The sequence below is a fragment of the Hemitrygon akajei genome, chromosome 10 (assembly GCF_048418815.1).
Source record: "Hemitrygon akajei chromosome 10, sHemAka1.3, whole genome shotgun sequence".
Lineage (NCBI taxonomy): Eukaryota > Metazoa > Chordata > Chondrichthyes > Myliobatiformes > Dasyatidae > Hemitrygon > Hemitrygon akajei.
The window spans coordinates 77,703,741-77,730,270 of record NC_133133.1 but is presented as its reverse complement, the minus strand read 5'-3'; the positions used below and the strand labels follow the sequence as shown (position 1 = coordinate 77,730,270).

General features: G+C 41.9%; 1 protein-coding gene across 2 annotated transcripts in view; it reads left to right on the top strand.

The window, feature by feature from the left end:
- The window catches only part of LOC140734500 (dedicator of cytokinesis protein 11-like), a 290,063-nt gene that overhangs the window by 60,763 nt on the left and 202,770 nt on the right, over positions 1-26,530 (top strand). For both annotated transcript variants that reach the window (XM_073058546.1, XM_073058547.1), the window contains exons 5-13: positions 627-696; positions 2,027-2,122; positions 4,675-4,809; positions 7,751-7,934; positions 9,899-9,978; positions 16,417-16,500; positions 18,363-18,503; positions 22,324-22,536; positions 23,951-24,073. In XM_073058546.1, coding sequence (XP_072914647.1) covers positions 627-696; positions 2,027-2,122; positions 4,675-4,809; positions 7,751-7,934; positions 9,899-9,978; positions 16,417-16,500; positions 18,363-18,503; positions 22,324-22,536; positions 23,951-24,073 — 1,126 coding nt within the window. The remainder of the gene's footprint in view (positions 1-626; positions 697-2,026; positions 2,123-4,674; positions 4,810-7,750; positions 7,935-9,898; positions 9,979-16,416; positions 16,501-18,362; positions 18,504-22,323; positions 22,537-23,950; positions 24,074-26,530) is intronic.

Below are 26,530 nucleotides of genomic sequence, written 5' to 3'. Positions count from 1 at the left end.
TCTCATCTATTCTAACCCCTTTTACCTTTATTAGATCCATAGCCCATGCCTTAGGGATTCAGATCCTTCTTAAATGTTGCTTGCTCCCTAGTGATATGTGGTCTAGAATTTAATATGCAGATGTGCCACAATGTGATGAAATACTTTCTACCGACTTTCCTCAGTTCAGCCTTACAATCTCCACAAAGAGGCAAAAAAGGCTGGTTGTAAAAACATTCTGCAAATTCTTTCTGTGACCCTTTAGGCTGTAAAGCCAGTCTAGAAGATTGTATAGATTTTTCTTCTAGTGACGTGATGTCTGTCCTGATCGGTGATCAGCTCAGCTCGTGGTTGAAGGCGTGCAAAGACTCAGTGCCCACTACACCAGCTGCCAACAGATCCCAATCAGTCCTGAGAAAGAGGAATGCCTCCTCTCCTCACCGCTTCCCACACACACATTGCCTGATACACTGGGGACCCCACCCTATTAATGCATAGGGAGCTGAAAAGGGGAGATGCAATAATGTGTCTCACAACAGAGGTTCTTCCCCGCACCCCCACCCCCCCAGTCCAGTGTAATTATGTTGTATTTTTTTTAATTTCTTACTCTTGGCTATTAAACTCGTTTTAATTATTGTTTCCCATAGCAAAGTGCACCAGCCAGAAAAACTGCCAGTGCAGCTGTTTGAAGTTGATGAAGATGCAGATAAGGAGGAAGTAAGTAGTTGCCGTTTCCATTAGTACACGTGATTGGGAGGAGGTGTTGAGGTGCATGCAGTGAGTGGACGGTAGCCTTGACCTCATTTAAACTGGGCAATTTGTGAAGTCAAACGTCTGGAGAGCCAGTTAACTCCTTGCAAAGAGCAAGTGATTTAAAATGATATGTACCTACTGGCAGCTGGAAGTTGCCTTGAGCAGAACCTGTCAACAGCTGGGAAAGCCAGGGCTTAGAGGGTTTGTGAAGGGGTGATGAGGTATCACCAAGGCGTAGGCATGTGTGCCAGGGGACGGAACCCAGCAAAAGATTGATCATGAGGATCTTGGCTCATACAGTCAGAAAGTTTTATTTTTAGTTTACTCACTTCTTAGCGTCTGCTCGGCCCCCTGAATCAGTATTCACATTGAAGCTGCTCTGTTGTCTCCACCTCATGTATCCCATGATTGAGCAGCTCTTCCTTTGCTCCTGCATATGTTGAAATTAGACGCAGCGGGAATCTGTGTGGAACTCCCCCAACATTTGCCATTGAGTTCAGGTTGGTGTTGGAGATATTACAACCATGAACCTGTTGAATGAGATTCCACAACATCTCAGTACCCAACATGATGGCAAAATGCACCAATTCTCCACTGCCTTGTAGAGTTATACTCAATCTCGGACCATCTTTCAATCCTTCTACATGTGGTGAACTACATATACCTGTCTGGACACGCCCCTCTGCTGACTGCTCCTTTGGCTCCTCCCACAGACCCCTGTATAAAGGCGGTTGGAGGCACAGCTCCTCCCTCAGTCTCCAGGATGTTGTGCGGTGGTCTCTTGCTGCTAATCGTGGTCTCTTGCAGCTAATAAAAGCCTATCATTCACCTCCCGTCTCCGGGAGTTATTGATGGTGCATCACTACACAATAGTCTATTTAGCGATTGTATAATCTTTTTCACTTTGAGATAACAGTTAGAGCATTCCCATTTGAAAGAGTCATCAGAGTTGCAAAAACAAGGTGCTGGAAACTCTCAGCAGGGCAGACAACATCTGTTGGAAGTGAAACAGTTATTTGGGATATGGAGTACTTTCTGAAAATAGAGAAAGGTTTCCCTTCTCTTAGTACTGTTGAAAGAAACAATTTGTGAAATGTTTCTATCTCCAGAGGTGCTGCTCGATTGGCTGAGTGTTTTCAGTACTTTCAGTTTTTATTTCAGATTTCCTGCACCTGTGATTTTCAAACTCTCAGAAGAGTGTTGTACGTATAATATGCTAACAAGTGGAGTGCTCAACTTAACATCCCAGCTATCTTAAACATCAGTTGCTTATCCTTGTCCTTCCTCCCACCAGGATGGTGCATCAATATGCTCTCAGAAAGGAGGGAACATCAAGGAAGGGTGGCTGTATAAAGCTCACATGAACAGCACCATTAGTGTTTCAATGAAGGTAAGATCACACCCCTGGTTTGGAGAGGGAGACCTGCAGTGGAATGAATGGTTGTTTCAAATTGAAAACAGGAGTGGTGTATCATAAGATCACTTCCAGGCAGTAAAAGAAGACAATGTAATACAATTACTTATTTATATTAAAATATAAGAATACAATTTCAGGAGCTGGGATAGGCCATCTAATCCTTTGAACTTGCTGCACCATTCAATGAAGAGATGGTCATCTTTTACCTCATTGTATTTACAGGACTATTCCCACTATCTCCTCATTGCTTTAAAACTCAGATAATTCAACAGACTCAGGATTTAGGTGAGGCAAAATTGGCAGGTGTTCTGGACTATTGAATTTTCCTTCTATGATTGCCTCAATTCTCCATGGATGCATCTTGGCCTCCAGCAATTGGTTTTTAATCACTTTTATTAAGATGTTTCGCAGTATGGTAATAAATTTACCAATGACCCAGAAGAGTTGAAAGTAAGCATAGGAACCAGGGTCCTGGTGAATAAAAAGGAGGGGGGTATGTATCAGGACCAGAGTGAGTAGATGAGGAACATGGTACCCATGAACACAATGAGTAGGGTCCCAGTACTGTTACATGGAGTTTGCATGCCCTTCCAAAAGTGAGTTGGTTCCCACTGGGCGTTCTGTTTACCTCACACAATCCAAAGAAGTGCTAGTATGTGGAAAATTGATTTTTAGAATCCGGAGAAAGATGGGGGAGAATAAAATGGAATTGGTGTTGGTGGATTTTTGATGGTCAGTGGGCTGAAGGGACACTGTCTGCATAATGTAGCTTGAGATTCGGGATAGGTGCTGCTTTACATACACTCTAGTTTGTAACTGGGTTCTCTGACTTCCTGCGTATTGTAGGAAAGGTATTCATTTATAATTTGCTCGGATACGAATATTTCCAGTGGATTCCCCATTGCCTTGAGGAAAGCCAGTCGAAGCATGACTTTTTTTTTTGCACTGTTACGCTTGTTTATGGTGATCCAAAATGCTCAGATTTGTATGCTGTGATTTATTTTTCATTGCAAAAACACTGCAAGAATTTATGTGTTGACAGAATTTCAAACAACGTCTTTGAGCATAGCATCAGTGGTTGAGGGGGAAGACCTGTGTTGGGAGTTGAGTTTGGGTGGAAGTGGACAGGTTATGGTGGAATGGTAAAGACCTACTCTCCAAGAGGGGATTTAGTGAAACAGAAGATATGAAGAAAGTTTGCCATGGAGGGAGTTACAGAGAACCAAACTTGGTGACAAACACCATCAATGTTGGTGTGGAGAGTGAGGGCAATAGCACAGAAAAAATTTAAAGCATTAATTTCCTTAGAGGTCTTTTAACTCTTTCTGAAAAACCCCTGTAATTGGCCACATGGGAATTGTGGCCACAATTGTTGTGAAGAGACAAGGGGACTCCTGGTCCTGGTGTAGGTCAGACTAGTGAAAGATGGCGAGTTCTTACACTGGATCTTATTGGCTGGGATTTCAAATCAGATGAAGTAAATTGTAGCTGAAGGTGCTACAAATACTCAGCAGATTAGGCAGTATCTTTGGGGAGAAAAACTGAGTTAATGTTTTGTTTTGAAAATTGTTGTTGTGAACTGGGAAATTTACAAAATAACTCAGTTTCAAGATGCAATTAGAGTCAGAAGGAACAGATATGATGATGAGAATATTCCTGAAAGTGTGGATGGGGCAAAGGCTGCCCAGATGATCCCAGTTTTTGTGTTGAAATTTGGAGATAATTACTAAAGATTTGTGGCTATAGTAGCAGTTATTGGTCAACACTTCTGTGAAGACTAAGGGTAAACATGGTGAGAGTAACATTGTGCAGTGAGATGAGCAGAATTTCTGCTAAGGAAGCATTCCTGAAAGGAGTAACAGTGCATTCAAAAGTAATCAGAAACCAAAGGAACTGTGGACGCTGGAAACCGGAAATTAAAATAGAAAATATTTGAAACCATACAACAGGCACTGGAGTAACTCAGCAGGGCAGGAAATATCTATGGAGGGAAATAGACATTGTGTTTCAGCTGGAGGCTGTTCATCTGTGCTGGAAAAATGGAGAGATAACTGGTGTGAAAAAGTGGAGGAGAGTGGTGAAACGAGAGCTGGCAGTTGATCAGTGAGGATTTAGTTTTGTCCTTTCCATCCCTCTCTCAATTTTCTTAATTTAAAAACAAACTTACTTTCTCACTTCTCACTTCCCCAATACCGATGAAGAATATCTGACCTGAGACGTTAAATTTTTTTAAAGTTAAATTTTAGATCTTTAATTACCTGTTTTTATATTAGATATGATTATTTTCATTATGCTTTTTTGGTAACAGTGTGTTACTTGCTCTCATGTCCTTGCTTCACATGGCTGTCGATCTGGACTGCCAAATTCAGTGTGGGATCTAGTATCCCTTGTAAGGCTTACATTTCTATCAGAGTCTAGTTTTGTAGGTGAAGATCAGTATTGCATTATTGAGTGCTTTAAATTTGACAGTTTGATTGTTTGAGAGACAATTTATATCAATAAAATAATTATCTGTTTTATTGTAGGTATTTAAGAGAAGATACTGTTACCTGACCCAGCTTCCCGATGGCTCATACAGTCTTTGTTTTTGCAAAGATGAGAAGGGTTTTAAGGAGTCCAAAGGACCGATTTTTTTGGATTCCTGCATTGACGTTGTTCAGGTATAACTTATACGTTTTTGTTAGTTAGCAGTCTGAATGCATGTTATGTGCAAAATCAAAACCAGTACGTTCAGGACAGGTCAAAAATGGTGATTGAAAATGCACACGCCAGGAATGGCATATGGTCTGTGTACAGTAGATGGGTCTCTGTTATACCTTGCTGCTTGTATCATTCAGATGTGGAATCTTATATTAGACTGTAAATATACTAACAATTTGCACCCTAATCACTCAGATTTATCTTGTGTAGCTTTTGTTTTTCATATCTGGTACCATCATTCCAAGGTACTTAGTTTTTAACGTCTCTGGTAATTGGAAATATTTCTGTCCTTTCCATGGAAAGAGACCTCAGCTTCTTCAGTCTCTCTGTTCCTGCTAAGACTCTTCTGCACCCTCTCTAATGCCTTCTTATCTCTCCAGAATAGGACCCAATTTTCTAGATGTGGCTGAAGCAGAGTTTAATAAAGGTCTCTTGCTCATTTACCCTCTGCTACTATTTAGAACACTTAGGACTCTACTTGCTTTTTGCCCACTTACTCAACTTCCCATTTTCCACTTTCAATGAGATATTCAATTATAAACCCAGAACTCTTTCCAGTCCTTTTAGGCCATCAAGAATCTAGCCAGTTGTGAGTTAAAATATCTGAGTACTCTGCTTCCACAGCCTTTTAAGGAAGAGACTTTTCACAGCAGTTCTTTTTTCTGAGAGCAGATATGGTGCCTCTCTTTCCAAATGGGATTTTCTCACACAAGAGGAAACTTCCTCTCCATGTCCACCCTGTCAGAACCCCTCAGAATTGTGTGTTCAATCAGCTCCACTCTCACTCCTGCAAACTGCAGCAGGTGTAACCCAGCACATCCAATATTTCCTAAGAAAGCAACAAAGCCGTTTGAAGTATTAGTCCATTAAACCTGCATCTGAACTACAGCTATCCTTGCATTAGCACCCTTCCTTGAGTGTGGAGACCTTGTACTATTCACAGTACTCAACATCTGAGACAGTTGGAGCTCAACACTGATAAGTGTGGAGTGGTTCATTTTGATAGGTCAAATATGATGGCAGAATGTTGTATTAATGATAAGACTCTTGGCAATGTGGAGGATCAGAGGGATCTTGGGGTCTGAGTCCATAGGACCCTCAAAGCTGCTGCGCAGGTTATCTGTCTGGTTAAGAAGACATTGGCCTTCATCAACCGTGGAATTGAGTTCAAGAGCTGAGAGTTAATGTTACAGCTGTATAGGACCCTGGGCAGACCTCACTTGGAGTTCTGTGCTTAGTTCTGCTCACCTCACTACAGGAAGGATGTGGAAAATGTAGAAACGGTGCAGCAAAGATTTACAAGGATGTTGCCTGGATTGGCGAGCATGCCTTGTGAGAATAGGTTGAGTAAACTTGGCCTTTTCTCCTTGGAGCTGCAGAGAATGAGAGGTGACCTGACAGAGGTGTATAAGATGATGAGAGGCATTGATCGTGTGGATAGTCAGAGGCTTTTTCCCAGAGCTGAAATGGCTAGCACAAGAGGACATAGCCTTAAGGTGCTTGGAAGTAGGTACAGAGGAGAATCAGGGGTAAGTTTTTACACTGAGGGTGGTGAGTGTGTGGAATGGGCTGACGGCGGCGCTGGTGGAGGCAGATACCATAGGGTCTTTTAAGAAACTCCTGGATAGGTACATGAAGCTTAGACAAATAGAGGGCTATAGGTAAGCCTAGGTAATTTCTAAGATAAGGACATGTTCGGTACTGCTTTGTGGGCTGAAGGGCCTGTGTTGTGCTGTAGGTTTTCTATGTTTCTATATGATCTTACTAATGCCATACGTAACTGAAGAGCAAGCCCCTTTTGTATTCAAATCCCCTGAATGTCAATGCTAGTATTCTACTTGTTTCATTTATTACTTGCGTACCTGAATATGAGCCTTTTCCAAGTCGTACATCAGAGTACCCAGAACCCACTGCGTCATTGAATTATACAGTCTGTTGGTGATTGAATGCTGTTTTATTATGACCTTCTCTCCCTTAAATATCTCTAGCTGGTCACCTTAGCTGCTCCACAATTGCTACCTTCCACAATCCAACCATTCTCAGTGTAATGAAGTTAAAACTAAAATCCATATTACTTTAATGACAAACAGAAGTTGTTGGGAATACTCAGCGAGTCAGGCAGCATCTGTGGGAAGCAAAACAGAGTCAGTGTTTCAGGTCAAACAGAATTCTGATGAAGGGGCTTAATCTGAAACATTGACTCTGTTTCTCTTCCCACAGATGTAGCCTGAACTGCTGAGTATTACCAGCATTTTTCCTTTTGAATTTGCACTCCAAGCAGTTGCAGATCTTTTGAATTCTGTGTCAGTTATTGGTAACAATTTTACTTCTACAAACTCTTGATTCAGACTCCCTTAGATACAGAAGCATCCTTCCTATGACCACTTGATGACTATTCGTTTGATCACCCTTTCCTCTGAAGACTCCATCATTTCAATTCTGGTCCCATTATTGTTTATCTTATTTTGTAGTCCACTACCACTTCCTTTTTTCTAGATGTGTCAGTCCTCTGTGTGGCCTCGCCATGGTTTGATAAGATTCCTGCCTGTTTGTAAAGCAAAATTCTTTTCCAAATGTAATGGCCAAAGTTCAGTTGACCCATTACTGTAATGATCAAGGAGCTGATATCCGAACAAGTGCCTTGTATTATGTGGCTTGAACTGCTTCCCAGTCTAAAGCAACACAGTATAGGTTGCCCATGTGGCATTCTTAATGGAAACAATGAAAGGCATTGACTTTTTCCATTAACTGAACTAACATATGCAAGGCATTAAGTAAAGCCTGAAGAAGGCTCTCACTAACTGTCCCATGGGCCATTTTAAATTCTTCTACCACTTTGATTGTGTTCAATTTTGCCATGCAGGGAAAGCTGCTGGAACTAATTCTGCTTCCTCCGTACAGTGTTCCAAGATGCGGCGATATGGCTTTGAACTTCGAATGCAGGAGAAGTGCAGTTGTCACTTGGCCGCAGAGAGTGAGCAGGAAATGGAAGAGTGGATATCGACTCTGAGAAAGGTCATTCAGAGCAACTTCGATGGCTCGGCGTCAGAGAGGAGGATTGGCGAATTGCCTGAGGGGGGACCAGGTAATTAACCCTTATATTGTGCTGTTGAGCCAATTCCATGATTTTAGAAACCTCGGGGCAGCAGAATGAAGTTATTTAATAACTAAAATAAGACAGGCATAATAATATCTTGCTGGCAGTTCAACAAATTGATAGTGAGGGAACACCTGAATGTAGTGTTGATACTTGCTCTCTAACTAATGAAAGATATACTTGCCAAGGATGGAATGCAGTAAAAATTCATTAAGCTGCTTCCTGGAATAACAGGTTTGTCTTATGAGGAGAAAATAAATAGATTAATCCCCTATTCTCAGAATATAAAAGGATGAGATACAATTTCTTTGCAACTTGCTTATTGAGCTTGATGTACTGGATGTAGGGAGGATGCCTCCCCCAGCTGATGAGCATAGAACTGCAGGTTCATCTTAGAACAAAGGGGTTAGAAGTTTAGGATTTCAGTGAGGAGATGTCTTTTCAAAGGGCTGTGAATCCTTGGCATTTTCTTTCCCAGAGTTCTGAGGAGGCTCAGTCATAGAGATTGTTCAAAACATATCTATAGGTTTCTGAATATTAAGGGAATCAAGAAAATGAAGAAAGTTCAGAAAGTCACCCACAATAAATGGTGGAGCAAGTTTGTCCTGCTTTTTTAAATTCTGTATGATTTATTCTATACATTGTTCTTGATTACTCACATAGAAAACCCTTACCTCAGAAGGTAGTTGCGGAGGCAGTTCAAAAGAAGATTGCCCTGTTAAGAAAGGCAAAATAGGTTGGGTCCCCTATTCTTTGGAGTTTAGAAGAATGAGGGTGATCCTATTGAAACATACAAGGTCCTAAGGGAGTTTGACAGGATAGATGTTGGCATGTTTTCACGAAAGAAAGTCTTAAAAGAGAGGATGTAAATACAGTAAGGGGCTGGTCATTTAAAAGTGAGATACATGGTAGTTTCTCCTCTCAGAGTGGCAAATCTCTGTAATTCTCTCATCCAGACACTTGTGGGGGCTGCATCATTGGGGATAGCGATGTGGACTGTTAACTGTTTGTTAGACTCAATTGGAAATGCCACTGATGTCAAGTGTGAAGGATAATCTTGGAGTTATAGTGTTGTACTGCATTAAACAGGTTTTTCACCCTTTCACATACCTACACGAAGCTTTCGATACTTTTGAAAGATTATGATACTAGGAATGTGGGAAGATGACACAGAGGAGTTGAGAATTGGGGTAGATCAGCCATAATCTTATTGAATGGCAGAACAGGCTTGAAGATTTTAGTAGCTTGTAGGTCTACCCTGGGGTGAACAGTAAGCCATTTGACAATATAGGATTAGCTCCGACTATGGTTCACCGAAAGATTTATTGTGGAGAAGTATGGTGTTAAATTGATTATGGACTTTATAAACTGATGCATTTTGGAAGGACTGTCCCCTGTTGAGGCCATGATTTTGAATAAAGTAGTTGAGTAGAGAGACTCTTATCCCATATACACAAATTTTAATGATTATAGAAAAATTGGTAAGATGGTTAATAAAAAATGTGAATTGCCCACATTTACTGAGACGAATGTTACGTATTAAAATATTTATTCCTTGTAACATTCCAGTTAGCCATCAATTCTCTGTTAACGTAGAAGGACACCCCATCTTTAAAGTTGGCAAGTAGGAGGCAATAGAAGTGCCTTTTAGATGAACATAAAAGATCAAATGCAATTACTTGAAGCAGAGGAAGGCAGTTCTAATGCTCTTGTGGTTTAATTTTTATCGCTAACCCAACATCACCAAAAATACCATCTTTTTTGCTGCTTGCCTATATAGTTATGTGCATTCTCTCCCCAGCAGTGCCCAGCCCCTCCACACCACCCTCCACCTCCCCCATGTCTGTAGAGTTTTCTGAACTAGGCCACACAATTAGAAGGTGCAAATTCAGTACTTTGATTTCCATCTTGTGGAACCTTGGATGATCTGCAAACGTGTGTTTGATTTCTAGATGAAGACTCCATCAGCCAAGGAAAATCTGAGAGCATGATGGAGAGTTTGGAGAAAAGTATGCACCCCGAATTAATGAAGGTATTCTTGTTTGTAACAATTTAATGAATTTTATTGGGAATGCACATTGGTGGCTAGTGTGCATGTTAATCTTGGAGTTGCAGAGTTGTACTGCATCGAAACAGGTCCTACAGCCCATCACTTCTATGTGTGTTTATCTATACAAATCTCCTTGCCTGCATTAATTCCATATCTCTCTATGTCCTGCTCATTCAAGAACCAGTCTAGATACTTTTTCAAAGCATTATTTTTCTTGCCTCCACCACCTTCTGTGGCAGGTCATTCCAGATGGTAACTAATTTATCCTTCACATCTCTATAAACCTCCTCCCTCTCACCTTAAACTATGAATTCTATCTACTCTGATATTGTCACTTAAAACTTTAGTCTCCCACGGACTGGGGAGAAAAAGACCAAGCATTAATTCCAATCTCCTGATAATCCTCATTAATGTTATTTGCATTGTCTTCAGCTTAATCACGTCCATTCTATAGTGTGATAGTGGGAACCATGCACAACATTCCAAGCGCAGACTCACTAACATTTTGGATAACTATAACATGATGTCCTAACTCTTTTATTCAGCATCTTCACCATTAGAAGGTAAGCATGCTGTAAACCTTCATCACTAACCTGTCGAGCAGTTTTCCTCTTTTCAGAGAATAATGCACTTCAATGTATTTCTCTATTCGTCCACATTACCAAGAGCCCTGTCATTCACTAAGTATGCCCTGCCTTGGTTTAACATACCAAATGCATCACTTTGCACCTGTCTATGTTAAACTTCACCTGCCTGTTTTGTATTATCAGGCATAGATTTTCAGCTTGTAGTGGCTGCTTTGGTTTACTTATTCTGTGTGGATGGCAGTGTGGAGATACCTCTGTACCAAAGGAGGTTTAAGGCACTTCTTCCCTCCACTAGCCTGCAGCTCACCGTTGGCAAGGTGTAGCATCTGCTTAGCACCTTATCCTCTTCCTCCCCCCTCCACACTCGATCAGGGTCCTGTGAGGCCATAGGAGCAGATGGTACACATCACAAGTCCTGATTATGCGACCACTAACGCCAGGCAGGCAGTCCCTGAAGAGTGTCGACAATAATTGTGGTAACCTGTTTTACAAAGACACTGCCTAGAAGGCAATGGCAAACCACTTCTGTGGAAACATTTGCCAAGGGCAATCATGGTCAAAAGACCACGATGGTCCACGTCATACAACATGGCACATAATGATGATAACAATGACATTCTGTGTGTCAGGATATGATTGAGAGAGCAGTTATGAATAGTTATTTGCAAGCCTGCTTCATAACATTTTTGGCGATGTAAACACCTTTCCATTGCATTAGGTTTCAACACTTGGTCTGGGACTCTCCACCCCACCCCACCCCCATCTCCCACCTTTTATATCTACTGCTCATCTTTTTTTCTCTAGTCCTGCCAAAGGGTCTCAGCCCAAAGCGTTGACTGTCCCTTTTTCCATAGATGCTGCCTGGCCTGCTGAGTTCCTCCAGTATTTTGTGTATGTTGCTTGGATTTCCAGCATCTGCAGATTTTCTTTAGTTTGTTCTTGAGCCACTGTTTGCAAGCTTTCTACTGTTTCCGCTTGCTACAAATTCTGTCTATTCAATGGATTTTGGGTGAATTCCCAATGCACATGCCACAGATTTAGGAGGGGAAGCTCAGGTGAATTCCTGTTCATGGTCTCTCATTTTTGAATTGTCATATTTTACTTGTGAAAGCTCATTGAATGTTAAAAATTAGCATGTATGTAGTCCCTGCTTCAAGTCAATGGAATGTTGTTCAGAACATGTAGTTGCATTTTTGACACTGCTGTAAGACCATAAGATATAGGAGCAGAATTGGGCCATTTGACCCTTCGAGTCTGGCCTGCCATTTCATCATGGCTGATCCATTATTCCTCTCTGCTCCAATCTCCTGCCTTTTCCTCATATTCCTTCATGCCGTGACCAATCAAGAATCTATCAACCTCTGACTTAACGATACATAAGGATTTGGCCTCCACAGCTGCCTGAGGTAAAGAATTCCATAGATTCACCTCTCTAAGGCTAAAGAAATTCCTCCTCTTCTCTGTTCTAAAAGGACCCCCCTTTATTCTGAGGCTCTGTCCTCTGGTCTTACACTCTCCCACCATAGAAAACATGCTCCCCACATCCACTCTATCAAGGTCTTTAACATTTGATAGGTTTCAATGAGGTTACTTCCCATTGTTCTGAATTCTACTGAATACAGACTCAGAGCCATCAAATGCTCTTCATATGACAAGCCATTCAATCCTGGAATCATTTTCCTGAACCTCCTTTGAAACCTCTCCAGTTTCCACACATCTTTCCTCAGATAAGGAGCCCAAAACTGCTCACAATCCTCCAAGTGAGGTCTCACCAGTGCTTTTATAATGTCTCAATATTACATCCTTGCTTTTATGTTCTAGTCCTCTTGAAATGAATGCTAACATTGCATTTACCTTCCTCACCACAGACACAAACTGCAAATTAACCTTTTGGGAATCCTGCACAAGGACTACCAAGGCCCTTTGTGTCTCAGTGTTTTGTATTTTCTCTCCATTTAGAAAATAGTCAACCCTTTCATTTTTTTCTACCAAAGTGCATGACCATACATTTCTGATACTGTATTCATTTGCCACTTCTTTGCCAATTATCCCAATTTCCAAGTCCTCAGTAGTGTCTCGATTTCCACAAAACTATCTGCCCCTCCACCTATCTTCATATCATCTGCAAACCTTCTAACAAATCTATCAATTCTATCAGCCAAATCATTGGCATATAACGTAAAAAGAATTGGTCCCAATACAGACCCCTTTGGAACACCACTAGTCACCGGCAGCCAACCAGAAAAAGTCTCCCTTTATTTCCATTTTTTGCCAACTGCCAGTTAAATCCTGCTTTATCCATGTTAGAATCTTTACTGTAATACCACGGGGTGTTAACTAGTTAAGCAGTCTTGTGTGTAGCATTTTGTCAAAGGCCTTCTGAAAATCCAAGTACACAATGTTAACTAATTCTTCTTTGTCTATCCTGCTTGTTATTTCTGCAAAAAATCCCAACAGATTGTCAGGCAAGATTTTCCAATGATGACTACAGCCTATCTTATCCTTAAAATGAACTCCAACATCTTCCCAACCACTGAGGTCAGACTAATTAGTTCCCTTTCTTTTGCCTCTCTCCTTTCTTGAAGAGTGGAGTGACATTTGCAATTTTCCAGTCCTCTGGAACCATTCCAGTACCTAGTGAATCTTGAAAGATCATTACTAATGCTTCCACAATCTCCTTGGCTACCTCCTTTAGAATCCTGGGGTGTACACCATCTGGTCAAAGTGACTTATCTACCTTCAGAACTTTCAGTATCCCAAGAACCTTCCCAAGATACCTGGAACTTCCACTATACTGCTAGTGTCTTCCACAGTGAAGACTAATGCAAAATATTTATTCAGTTCGTCCTCCATTTCCTCATCTCCCATTACTACCTCCCCAGCATCATTTTCCAGTGATCTGGTATCCACTCTCAACTCTCTTTTACACTTTATGTATCTGAGAAACTTTTGATATCGTCTTCAATGTTATGGTCAACTTTACTTTCATATTCCATCTTTAGCTTAATGACTTTTTTGTTGCCTTCTGTTGTTTTTCTATAAGCTTCCCAATCTTCTAACTTCCCACTAATTTTTGCTCTGTTATAAGCCCTCTCTTTGGAATTTGTTGGCTTTGATTTCTCTTGTCAGCCACTGTTTTGTCTTGCCTTTAGAAAACTTCTTCCTCTTTGGGATGTATATATCCTGTGCCTTCCAAATTGCTTCCAGTAATTCTAGCCATCGCTGCTCTGCCGTCATCCCTGCCAGTGTTTTATCCAATTAATTCTGGCCAATTCCTTGCTCACACCTCTATAATTCCCTTTACTCCACTGTAATACTGATACATCTGACCTTAGCTTCTCCTTCTTAAATTTCAGGGTGAATTCGAACACTTGCTCTTCAGGGTTCTTTTACCATAAGCTCTCTAGTCAATTCTGGTTCATTGCACAACATTCAGTCCAGAATAGCTGATCCCCTGATGGGCTCAACCACGAGCTGCTCTTTTTATTAAAAAAAAGCCATCTCGTAGGCACTCTAAAAATTCCCCTTCCTGGAATCCAGCACCAACCTGGTTTTCCCAACCACTCAGCATATTGAAATCCCCTATGATTATTGTAAAATTGCCCTTTTGGCATGCATTTTCTATCTCCCATTGTAATTTGTGGAGCTCATCCTTGCTACTGTTTGGGGGTCTGTATAGAACTCTCATCAGGGTCTTTTTACCCTTGCGCTATGGGCATTGTGCAGAGAGATGGAAATGAAGGGGTGACAGAGGCTGATAGAGCCACTGACTCTGAGCAGCAGGGACCTGATTTCAATCCAGACCTTAATGCTGTCTGTGCAGAGTTTGCATGCTCTCCCTGTGACTGGGTTTCCTCTGAGTGCACTGGTTCCCTTCCACATCCCAAAGACACTGGGGTTAGTAGGTTAATTGAGTACTATAAATTCTGTCTAATGTGTTGAAGGAGAGGATATGGGGTGATTAAGAAACAGGATTTGGGTCAATATTTATTTGATTGTTTGCTAGTTGGTGCAGACGGTGAACTGAAAAGCCTGTTTCTGTTCTATGTTTCTCTACGTCAGGTTGAACGAGAAGGTGAGAGTAAATGGGTAGTGAAGGGGAGAATTATTGGGGGTAAAATCTGTTAGCAGTCATCAGATATTGTGTCAATCCTTTCGAGAAGTAATAGACGTCCAGCTCACGGCCTTGTAACTTGCATCTGTTGACTTTGTGCTTCTCACCCATTGTCTCATAACCCAAGTTCTGTTGTTTATGAATATAACTTTGAACGTCTCTAAAAGATAATGGACAAGTTCCTGGTATTGTAGATACTGGCTCATCAGTGAAGCTCACCAGAGTTGAAAGCCCATGAACAGGACAATGAGTGCTGGTTGTACCTATCCTATTGTAGCATCTGTGCCTCCAATTTTCCCCCGTTCACCTAGGGTGAACCGCCGTCACCCCACCAACAGTGTAAATACGGTGTAATGTACACGCTGGCAACACAAATATCAGACAATACACCAAAGGCGAGGAAATAATTACAACTTTATAGTTATTTCTTAGTGATGGGTTAGTAGAAACAGATAACCTAAAGGTGCCAAATCAATAAGTTTATCAGTTTGTGCACATAGTATTTTAATACATTGGAGCTCACGCCTCCGGTTCCATCCACAACAACCTTCCGTGACTCCGGCCACCGTCCAAACTGCCGACATCCAGTATCCGCCACCCTGGAGCTGCTGTCTGCTCCTCACACCTCCGTCTTTCTCGCTCGCCTCCCAAAAAGAACCGCGAACTCTCACTCAGCTCACGCATACAAGATAGCATAACAATTCTCCATTGGTTAGTTCCCCCCTTATCTGCAGTTATAACCCAAACATTCCAGATACAGAAACCCATTACAGCATTAAGTAACATTACAGAGAAGCCATTTCATCGTAACAATACAGAGAAGCCATTTTGTTAGCCTGAACAGTTAACACCACAGTTAATGGTACTGAGAGCCCTACACTATTATACATTTGTACAGTCTCAGATTACATTTCTGCAGTGAACTTATTTAGTACATCAGTAAAGGAGGGTGGGATGAGAACTTACAGACAGCAAAAACTGGGTGTCGTACTGAATTGCTACAAGGTAAAAATCTGACAAGTTCTACTTGTAGCCACACATATCATCTGTCATTACCTTCTCACCACCACCAAAACCTTTCTTGTTTAATCTCTCCATGTATCTGTATCATACAGTTCCTATGATCTCTACATTCCTCTCCTTCCCTTCTGTCTGCCCTAAGATGTGTCCAATTTCTAACATATGGCTAATAGTTGTCAAGCTGAAACATTTGCCTCTTAGTTCTCCACAAGTACTGCATGACCCTCCACTCACTTCCACATTTCTGTTTAATTTCACATTTCCAGCAAAGAGCGAAACAGCAGAATTACCTTTGGCCGTAATGTCCATGTCAATCATTAAATACCTATGGGCACTAATCCCATTTACCTGCACTTGCTCTATAACAATCTTTTTGTACCATAGTGATTCAGGTGCTTGTCCAGTGTTGTGAAGATACCTTCATGTTAGAATGTGTTTTATAGCGAAGTGATTTCTATCTAAGAAACATCTATCAGACTTGTAGAATGACAGCCATAGTGTCAGATGATCATTTAGGACAATACTCCTTCATCTTTAAACACAAAATCGTCTTATATCAAAATAAAATAATTTGAATCTCCTCAGATTCGTATAACAGTTATCAGATGCTGATAGTGCAATCTGTGGATGTTTGAATCCTCAGCCTTCAACTGTGCTGTAAGGAACAATAGCAACATTTCCCCTCTCTTTCCTTTCTAGTATGCCCGAGAATCGGATTACCACAACAAAGCCAGCCGAAGTGAAGGCAGATGTAAGCTGTTTGCTTTGGATGCAGAGGCACAGGTAAACCTGGCAGCAGAGTAATCTCTGTAAAGCATTCGGTATTCTACCACCCTCCATACCCTTCAGTTGATATTGAATGGAGTGTTTTATCTATAGTTTATGAGGAAGAATGATCATTTTCTTGAATTTGTATCTACTTTTGCAACCTCGATGAGGTCACGGTTCAGTGTATTGATTATACAGAACCAGATCAGGTTAGTTGTTCTCATTCAAAGCTATAAATGCATTGCCCTGACAAGAGCTGTTCCATACAACCTGATTTCCGATTTTCACAATTGCAACCTAATGAGTACTATTTTTCTGTGGGGCATTCCCATTCCCAATTGAAAGATGAATTTTATTTTGTGTGTCAGTTTTCACAAAAAACAATCAACGTATACAAATTTGAATTAAATTCATCTGCATGACATTTCATTAACAGTGAATGGAACCATCTGAGAATTCTGAATTGTTGATTCTACCTAGCCTTTTAAATATTATCTGTAAACTCTCAGATTACAATTTAACAAGGAATATTTTTAGTCTGTCATTAAAACACTTTTTAGCTGGTATCAGATTTGTTGGCACTTCCTTTGTGGATCTTTTGTTCTGAGCAAACCTTCTGATTTGGACCTGGTTGTGAAAATCTGCAAAATCAGAAACAAAAAGCATTACATGGATTCTTGATTTGCAAGTTAATTCACTGCGGAGAACCCAGGTTTATCTGTGTAGGTTATCCATTGCATCACAATCATCAGATCATTTGGAAACTTCCCTGTCTCCAATGCCTCTTAGCACTTTCCTTCATTGAGTGCAGACTGTAGAAGCAATCCAGTGAGTTATAACTCCCATTAGTGAATTAAGTAGAGCTCTTTGATACTCTAAGGAGCATGGACAGAAGATATGCGTACTCTATATGTACTGTTATTGGTCCTGCACTGGGTCTTGGCACTCTTCATGTGGGGGGAGGGGGGGTTCACTTTTACTTTTTCCTTTCAAAGATATTCACCTTCTGCTCAGTCACAGACCCTGTTCGCTGTGCCAATTGTGTGTAATCAGGTTTGCAGGTTCAGTCAGCTGGTCAGAAGACACTCACTACTATTAAGTAGGTTAACTATTTATTTAAAGGACAAAACAGACACTAAACATTCAGTAAACCTTTCAAGTTACACTCGGTTTTAAAAAAACTTATCTAAAGTGAGTGTCCAAAGTAGCAGGACGAAACAGACACTAAACATACACACAGTGACAAGTACTGTACTCTTTCTAAACTGTGCACCCGAGCCCACTTTGCTGCAGTACACCTTCAATGTTTCCATGGTACTGTTTGCCTGTAGAAACCTGGAGAACAAAAAGAGAGTGAGTGGTTTCCGTGCAGTAGTTTTAAATTCTGCTGGTGCCATGATGTCATTAGCTAAATGGCAGTGGTGGGAGGGGCTGCATTGTCCTTAAACGGGCCAATCCCTAGCTAGCGTGAGGGAGCAGCTTTTGATGAACAGGACAGATGGACTCTTAATGCAGCAGCATGAAATAGTCAGCTTCTTCACACTTCATACTGTGGCTGCAGAGTGCGAGATGCATCTTTATGGCCTTTCATAGGAGCACCTATTTGATTGCTGTTGATATGATTAATATGTCAGTTTACTGAGACAGAAAGAGACAAAACAAGAATGAAATAAGGCTGAACTCTCAACATTTAGATAAAGCACAGCAATAGTTATAGACATCTTGTGTGTAATTCAAAACTGAAGGCAATGGTGGAATTCAGACAGAATTCACACAACTAAGTCTTAACAGAAAGTACTTGTATGATGGATTTTAATTAATTCTCTGGTTATCTACTTGTGATGTCAGCTATTGAAATTTGTGCTCTTTTTTTTAAGAAACTAGATTTTTCAGGCATTGAACCCGATGTGAGGCCATTTGAAGAAAGATTTGGCAAACGCCTCCTGGTAAAGTGCCACAACTTGACGTTTGCTCTCCAAGGTCTTGTCAGTGAGCAGGGAGATGGAACACGAACAAATGTGAGTTGCGTTTAAAATTATCTACTCCTTGCCTCAGTCTGTCCATATGAGAAGTAGTTGTTTTAACATGGGGAATGCACAAAATAAACCCTATTTATATTACAATAAAAATAATTGGCAAAGGCTCGCTTTGTTAGAAAATTGTTCTCAATTAGATTGAACAACTTGGAGAAGCAAGATAATCCCTTTACCTCCACAGGTGCTGCTTAAACTGTGGAGTTCCTCCAGCTGTTTGCTTTTTTGCTCTAAGTAGATTGATGTAAGGGAGAAGAAAGAACTTCATATAACACATACTACAGCATCACAAAGTATTTCACTGTCAACAGATTACTTTTGAACTGCTATTGCCATTGTTAGGGTGAGGCAAAGTAAGTGATTAATTTGCACAGCAAGTTCCCACAGAGAGCAGTGGGCTGTTGTAGGATCCTCACAGCACTGGAGGAGGTCAGGTAAGTCATCGTGGATGATCAAGGCAATTGGGAAGAAATACCAGTTCTTCTCACTCCTCAGTTTCATTTCTCATAGGATTAAAGTTTCAAACTTGCATTTGTAGGTTAGTAGCAAGGCTGTTGTTTACAAGGAGAGCAGCCCAAATCCCACCAAATCTTCATGAAAGAAGATTCTTCCCTTCTCTCAGGTTCTACCCTTAATCTGCATCCAGTCGTTTCTGATCCTGCTTCCTCTGTCCCCACTGTATGTAAGCCCCTTATCAGTCTGAATGACAAGAAGGCTTCTGATAGTATCGCAAAATCTTTAGTCCAGCCAAGACGCAACCCCAGTATTTCATGGGCATTGCAGTTATTATGTTAGTTTGGGGTAAGAGGCTTGAACCCCTGAGCCTTGATGTAAGAGCCGTAGCTTTTCAGACGCTGATGCGCACTCTGACTGAATGAGAGGAAAGCAACCAACATAGACTTCTGGAGATTCTAGCGCACAACAACAGTTGTTCATTTGTCTCCATTGTTGGTCCTCCATAGGCACAACTGCCTGCGAGATGTAGGGCCTTTACCATGTGAAATGTGAAGAGATTCAGAGATTGGCAAAAGGACCAGTGAATAGCTATTAATCACATTTCAGCCAGAAGACAATGACTTATGTGACAATAATCTTTTGAAAAGAATACTTGAATGGATTGGAATTTCTGGGCATCTATTACCGTAATTAAAGTCTTCAGTGATCTGTGCTTATGGTGAGATTCCTGTGAACAAATAGCTCAAACCGGAAGGGGGTTTAACATGTCTGAGGTAACTAGCTTCCTGCTTGTGGCAATGAATCTAAGTGGGGCTCATGGTGTACATCACTCACCTCTATGAGGATCTCTCCATGACTCCATGACTGATCTTTTACCTCAGCACTACTTTCCTGCATTAACCCCATGCTCCTCGTTAAAATGGAAAAGTCTGACTGTGTCTTGGACATACAGTACTCAGTGACTGAGCCTCCACAGTGCTCTTGGGTTTGATCACTTTGCACTGAAACAGACTCTCTCTTTGTTCTAATTGTGTTCTTCCTTGTAGAACTTTTGTTTGATTTATCCGCTTTCTTGTGAAGATTGTGTATGTGGTACTGTGTGCCTGTGATAACAGTGCAGGAACTATTCATTGCACACGGGCATGCATGTACTTGTGCAAGTGGCAGTAAACTTGACTAGAGACTTCCAGAGACTCATGTTCTTCTGGGAGTTCCTCACATCTCTGTCCTGAATGGCCTATGCTAAATTCCAACACTATGACCCCTGGTTTGAGTCACTTCAGCTCGGTTAAGGATAAGCTCTGTATCTGCATTAAGCCCCACAAAAAAAAATTGAATGTTTCATCAGGTTATTCTTCAGAATTCAATAATATGTCCCATCTGCTTAGCCATTTCTGATAGGAAAGCACCACATCCCATCCCAGGAATGATAACATTTGTTGTACTCCCTTGGTCACATATTCACTTCCTTGAGTAGTGAAACCAGGCAATATCCCAAGCTCCCAGTGTGGCCTTCTATATATTGGTGAGACCCGATGCAGACTAGGAGACCGTTTTGCTGAACACCTACGCTCTGTCTGCCAGAGAATGCAGGATCTCCCAGTGGCCACACATTTTAATTCCACGTCCCATTCCCATTCTGATATGTCTATCCATGGCAAGATGAAGCCACTGTCAAGATGAAGCCACACTCAGGCTGGAGGAACAATACCTGCTATTCCATCTGGGTAGCCTCCAACCTGATGGCATGAACATTGATTTCTCTAACTTCCATTAATGGCCCACCTCCCCTTCTTACCCCAACCTTTATTTATTTATTAATTATTCTCTCTCACCCCTCTTTTCCTCCTCTTTTCCTCCTCTTTTCCTCCTCTTTTCCTCCTCTTTTCCTCCTCTTTTCCTCCTCTTTTCCTCCTCTTTTCCTCCTCTTTTCCTCCTCTTTTCCTCCTCTTTTCCTCCTCTTTTCCTCCTCTTTTCCTCCTCTTTTCCTCCTCTTTTCCTCCTCTTTTCCTCCTCTTTTCCTCCTCTTTTCCTCCTCTTTTCCTCCTCTTTTCCTCCTCTTTTCCTCCTCTTTTCCTCCTCTTTTCCTCCTCTTTTCCTCCCCCCTTCCCCCCTTTCCTGTTCTCCATCTCCCTCTGGTGCTCCCCTTCCCCTTTCTTTCTCCCTAGGCCTCCCATCCCATGATCCTTTCCCTTCTCCAGTTGTGTATTCCTTTTGCCAATCACCTTTCCAGCTCTTAGCTTCATCCCTCCCCCTCCTGTCTCCTTCTATCATTTCGGATTTCCCCCTCCCCCTCCCACTTTCAAGTCTCTTACTATCTTTTCTTTCAGTTTGTCCTGACGAAGGGTCTCAGCCCAAAACGTTGACTGTACTTCTTCCTATAGACCTGGCCTGCTGTGTTCCACCAGCATTTTGTGTGTGTTGCTTGAATATCCCAAGTGTGGTTTGTTTTCAAGCACACGAAAATCTGTCGATGCTGGAAATCCAAGGCAAGCTCACAAATCAGAATCAGGTTTACTATTACCAGCATGTGATGTGAAATTTGTTAACTTAACAGCAGCAGTTCAAAGCAATGCATAACGTTGCAGAGAGAAGAAATTAATAATAAATAAAATAAAACATAGAGAGAAAAAAATAAATAAAATAAAACAAGTAAATCAATTATGTATATGGGATAGATTAAAAAACATGCAAAAACAGAAATACTGTATATGTTTTTAAAAAGTCAGTTAGTGTCCAAAGCTTCAATGTCCATTTAGGAATCGGATGGCAGAGGGGAAGAAGCTGTTCCTGAAATGTTGGAGGAACTTCAGCAGGTCAGGCAGCATCAGGACTGATGAAGGGTCTCAGCTCGAAATATCGACTATTTATTTCCATAGATGCTGCCTGATCTGCTGAGTTCCTCCAGCATTTTGTGTGTTTTTGTTGTTTCTTTGACTCAGATCTTGTTATATTCTAAAGGGAGTTTGCCATTTTAAGATTTTAAACCAAGGGTGTCTCAATTGAATGTAAATTATTTCATGAATATTTGATGAGAAGAAAGTAGTTCTTCCTAGTTCTAGGCTGATCTTTATCTTGTCATCAGTACCACTGTTTTATTGGATTATTGTTGGGATCCTGCAGTGCAAAAATTGGTAGTTTATATTTTCTGCCTTTCAGCATTTCAGCAGTGACTGCCTGTCTAAAGTACTTCACTGGGATTGTCCCAGGGTTTCCCAGAGTAAAGTGAGAATGTACCAGGTGTTATGTAAACACATATTTGGTATTGCAAAGGGATCCACTGGCATATTAACCTATGCTCAGTACACCTACATTCCCAATTTCACTGTGTCAATGTGTCCCACTGCAGGTTGAACCTTTCTTTGTGACCCTTGCACTGTTTGATACCAATAACAACTGCAAGATCTCTGAGGATTTCCACGTGGAACTGAATCCCCCAGCCGTGCGCGAGATGTTACAGAGCCGCTCAGAGGGAGCAGCTGAAAATGGGAAGACGAGCGAGGACCATCATGGCAGCCGCCTGAAGGGGATAGACGAGAAGCTTCTCTGTTACCCGAAACAGGTAGGATCGCAGTGGTGGGGTGGATCTGCTACCCCCAATACAGGTGGCATCAGAAACAGTGAGCGGCATGTTACCCCTTTAAATGCTGGTGTCAGAGACAGTGAAGGGTATTTTACCCCTTTAAATGGTGGGAGTGACACAGAGGGGTACATTTAAATGGTGGTGTCAGTGAAGGGTACATTACCCCTTTAAATGGTGGTAGTGACACTGGGTACATTACCACTTTAAATGGTGGCGTCAGCAACACAGTGAGGGGTACATTATCACTACCCCTTTAAATGGTGGTATCAGCGACAGTGAGGGGTATGTTACCCCTTTAAATGGTGGTGTCAGTGACAGTGAGGGGTACCTTACCCCTTTAAATGGTGGTGTCAGCAACACAGTGAGGGGTACATTACCCCTTTAAATGGTGGTGTCAGTGACACGTTACCTCCAATACAGGGAGGGCCATAGAAAGAATGAATGTATGCCACCTTAAGGTTCTGATTTGGTTTTGAATGATGATTCATCAAACTGTTGATTTTATTTGGCCTTCCCCTTGCTTCCTGACTGATCAGAGAAGCAACTTGAAGAATACATTTGTGAATCAACTTATTTTTCTTCTTCTCTGATGCCTGTGAAAACACTTGGAATATGAATGTGTTTCCCATGCATTCCTAACCACCACTCTTCCAATTTGGCTAACCCCTGTTTGAGAAGATGTATATCGAGTAACAAAGCAATGGATGTTTGTGTACTATGATCCAATAGTGTCACAGAGAACAGTAAAATCATTCAGAGAAACTAAATCCAGACTTTCACTACTTTCTCAATTGATATGCTTGTACAAATGGCAGCAAAGTCAACAAGATACCCATCCAAACTTTGGATCATCATGGAAAAGATGATGACATTGCCTGTGTTCCATTGTTTGCTGGCCTGACAATGACAGTGAAACATTCAGCAATTGTTATCGTTCTGTCGCGAACCTATAATCACCTTGTAATTTGTGCATTATTGTGTATAAACATGGCAATGCACTGTGGTCACTAATAATCTCGTGTTGAGAGCTTTGGAATAAGGTCAGGTTTGTGAGGTTGCACCAAGATGGTATTCTATAGCCTTGCAATATTATTCCATCTTAAACCAAGGGCCAACATTATCAAAGGCAGAAAAGAGTAATTATAACAGCCAATGGCTTTGATAAAGCAGCTATTTTGATTGCTGATCTAAAAGGTCAGACCCAGTGACCCCTGTGATGTGGGCATCCCCTTTGTTACCATTGATTTGGGGTTCTAGCCAGACACTGCATTTAGTGCCTGAAGTTCTAAATCAGGTTCAATGGGCTTCTATGAATGAATCCAAGAACGTACACTGATTTCTTATGGCCATTGTTTGGACTCTGATGTTGTCTGTGTGTATGTGTTTATTGCAGGGTATATTCTCAGTGACGGTCCCTCACCCAGAGATCTACCTAGTGGCCCGGGTGGAGAAGGTGCTCCAAGGGGGAATTGCACAGTCTGCTGAGCCATACATTAAAAGTTCTGATACAGGCAAGGTATGTATGATGCTCACAAGCCCCAGGCCCTTGTTGTAACGAGGACAGTTTCTTTGTTACATGTCAATCTGCTCAGCATCTTCACATTTCACTTGGAGGTAGAATGATTAAAAGCTTTAAAAGCTGAAGTGTTTTCCCATGTTGGGAAGCTGTAGGAAAGGAACGGTGGATTAAGGATTGTAGCTTAGAGCGCTGATGCAAGGGAGACATAAGTGATTTTAGATGCTGAAATCTGGAGCAAAAGCAAACCAACTTCTAAAGGAAATCAGGTCAAATGACATCTGTGGGGGGGGGGGGGAGGCGGGGGAGGAATTTATGGCATTTGCAGTCAAGACCCTGAAGAGGGAAGATGGTCTCAAACTGTAATATTGATACTATCTTCAAGTTCAAGTTTATTGTCATCTGACTGTACATGTATACAACCAAATGAAACAGTGTTCCTCCAGACCACGGTGTACCCACAATATGTATATCCCACTCAGCACATACTGTAAAACAAAATATTACCACAAATAAGTTGAGAAAAGATCAATCAAAATGCATGTAAAGTGAACAACACAGGTAAGCAGTGAACAGCTGGCTGTCCTATTGATGAAACCTTGGTGGGTATATATTAGTCTCGCAGCCTGAGGGAAGAAGCTGTTACCCAGTCTGGCAGTCCTAGTCCTGATGCTCCTGGACCTCCTTCCTGACAGTAGTGGGTCAGAAAGATTGTGGAATGGATGGTAGGGATTCTCAACAATGCTTTGGGCCCATTGTATACAAGATTCTCGTTAAATGCCACAAACGGTGTGGGAGGCTCCAGTGATCCTCTCGGCAGTTTTTACTGTCTTCTGTAGGGTCTTGCAGCCTGATGCCTTACAGCTTCTGTACACAATGATGCAGTCAGACAGGACACTCTCGGTGCTCCTGTAGAAAGGTGTTAGAGTGGGGGTGGGGATGCCTGCATGTTCAATCTCCTCAAAGTGTGGATGCTGCTGTGCCGCCTTGACTAGTGAGACAGTGTAGTTACGGGTTCAGGTTAGATCATTCGTTACGTGCCCACCAAGGAACTTTGTCCTCTTCACTCTCTCCACAGCAGAGCCATTGACGTGCAGTGGAGAGTGGTTGACCTGAGCCTTCCTGAAGTCCACAATCATCATGTCTTTTGCCTTGTCCATACTGAGACTTAGATCATTTGACAATCCTCTCTCTATGCTGACTCATCATTGTTGCTGATGAGGCCGACCACTGAAGTATCATCAGCGAATTTGATGATGTGGTTTGAGCTGGATCTGGCAGTGCAGTCGTGAGTCAGCAGCGTGAACAGCAGTGGGCTGAGCACGCAGTCCTGGGGGGTACCAATGCTTAGCATGATGGAGCTTGAGATACTCCTGTCAACTCGGACTGACTGGGGTCCTTCCATTAGCAAGTCCAAGATCCAGTTACATCTTGAACCCCAGTCAGGACAGTGTACCCACCAGCCTCTGAGGATGATCAAGTTAAATGCTGAGATGGAGTTGATGAATAGCTTCCTGGCAGATGAGGCTTTGTTTTCTAGGTGGGACAGAACAGAGTGGAGTGCTAAGACTATGGCATTACCAATGGACCAGTTTGAGGGCAGGTGAACTGTAAAAGGTACAACGTAGCTGGAAGGTGGGATTTTATACAATCCATTACCAGCTGATCATAGCACTTCTTTATGTCATTGCCACTGGGTGGTGATCGTTTAGGGCAGTTGCCATCACTCTCTTGGGCACCAGAATGATGGTTCTGCCTTGAAGCCTGTAGGGACTGTGGATGGCTGCAAAGAGATGTTAAAAATGTCTGTCAGGATCTCTGTTAGCTGGGCTGCACAATCCTCGGCACCTGACATGATATGTTGTCCAGCCCCATAGCTTTGCATGGGTGTACCCTGGCTAGGATGATCCTCAACTCTATGGCCAGAGAGGGTTCCTGTTTCACAGGGGGCGAGGGGACTCTCCTCGATTTTACATCATCCATTGAATAAAACCGTGCGTAGGTATTCAGCCTCTCAGGCAGGGAGGTGTCGCTCTCGTTGATGTCCGTCGTGGACTTGTAACCTTATATGATTTGAATACCTTGCTGCATGTCCTGCAAGATCTTCCCTCTCCACTCCTTGTCCTGATGCAGGGTCTCAACCTGAAACACCAACAAATTCCCTCTCCCAAATGAACTGATTAGAAAGGCTGGCTCTGTTATAGGAGTCAAACTGGACACACTGGAGGCTGTGATAGAACAAGGGACCCTACAGAAAATCCTGGCAATACCGACAATGTTTCTCACCCTCTGACTGCCACCTTGACTGAACAGAGGAGCATTTTTAGTAATAGACTAAGACAACTGTGCTGCTCCAAAGAGCGCGATACAAGGTCATTCCTACCTGCGGCCATTGGGCTCTATAATGAGTTTACCTATAGCTGGGGAGGTGATGACCCCGTCCTGTTAGACTGTTTG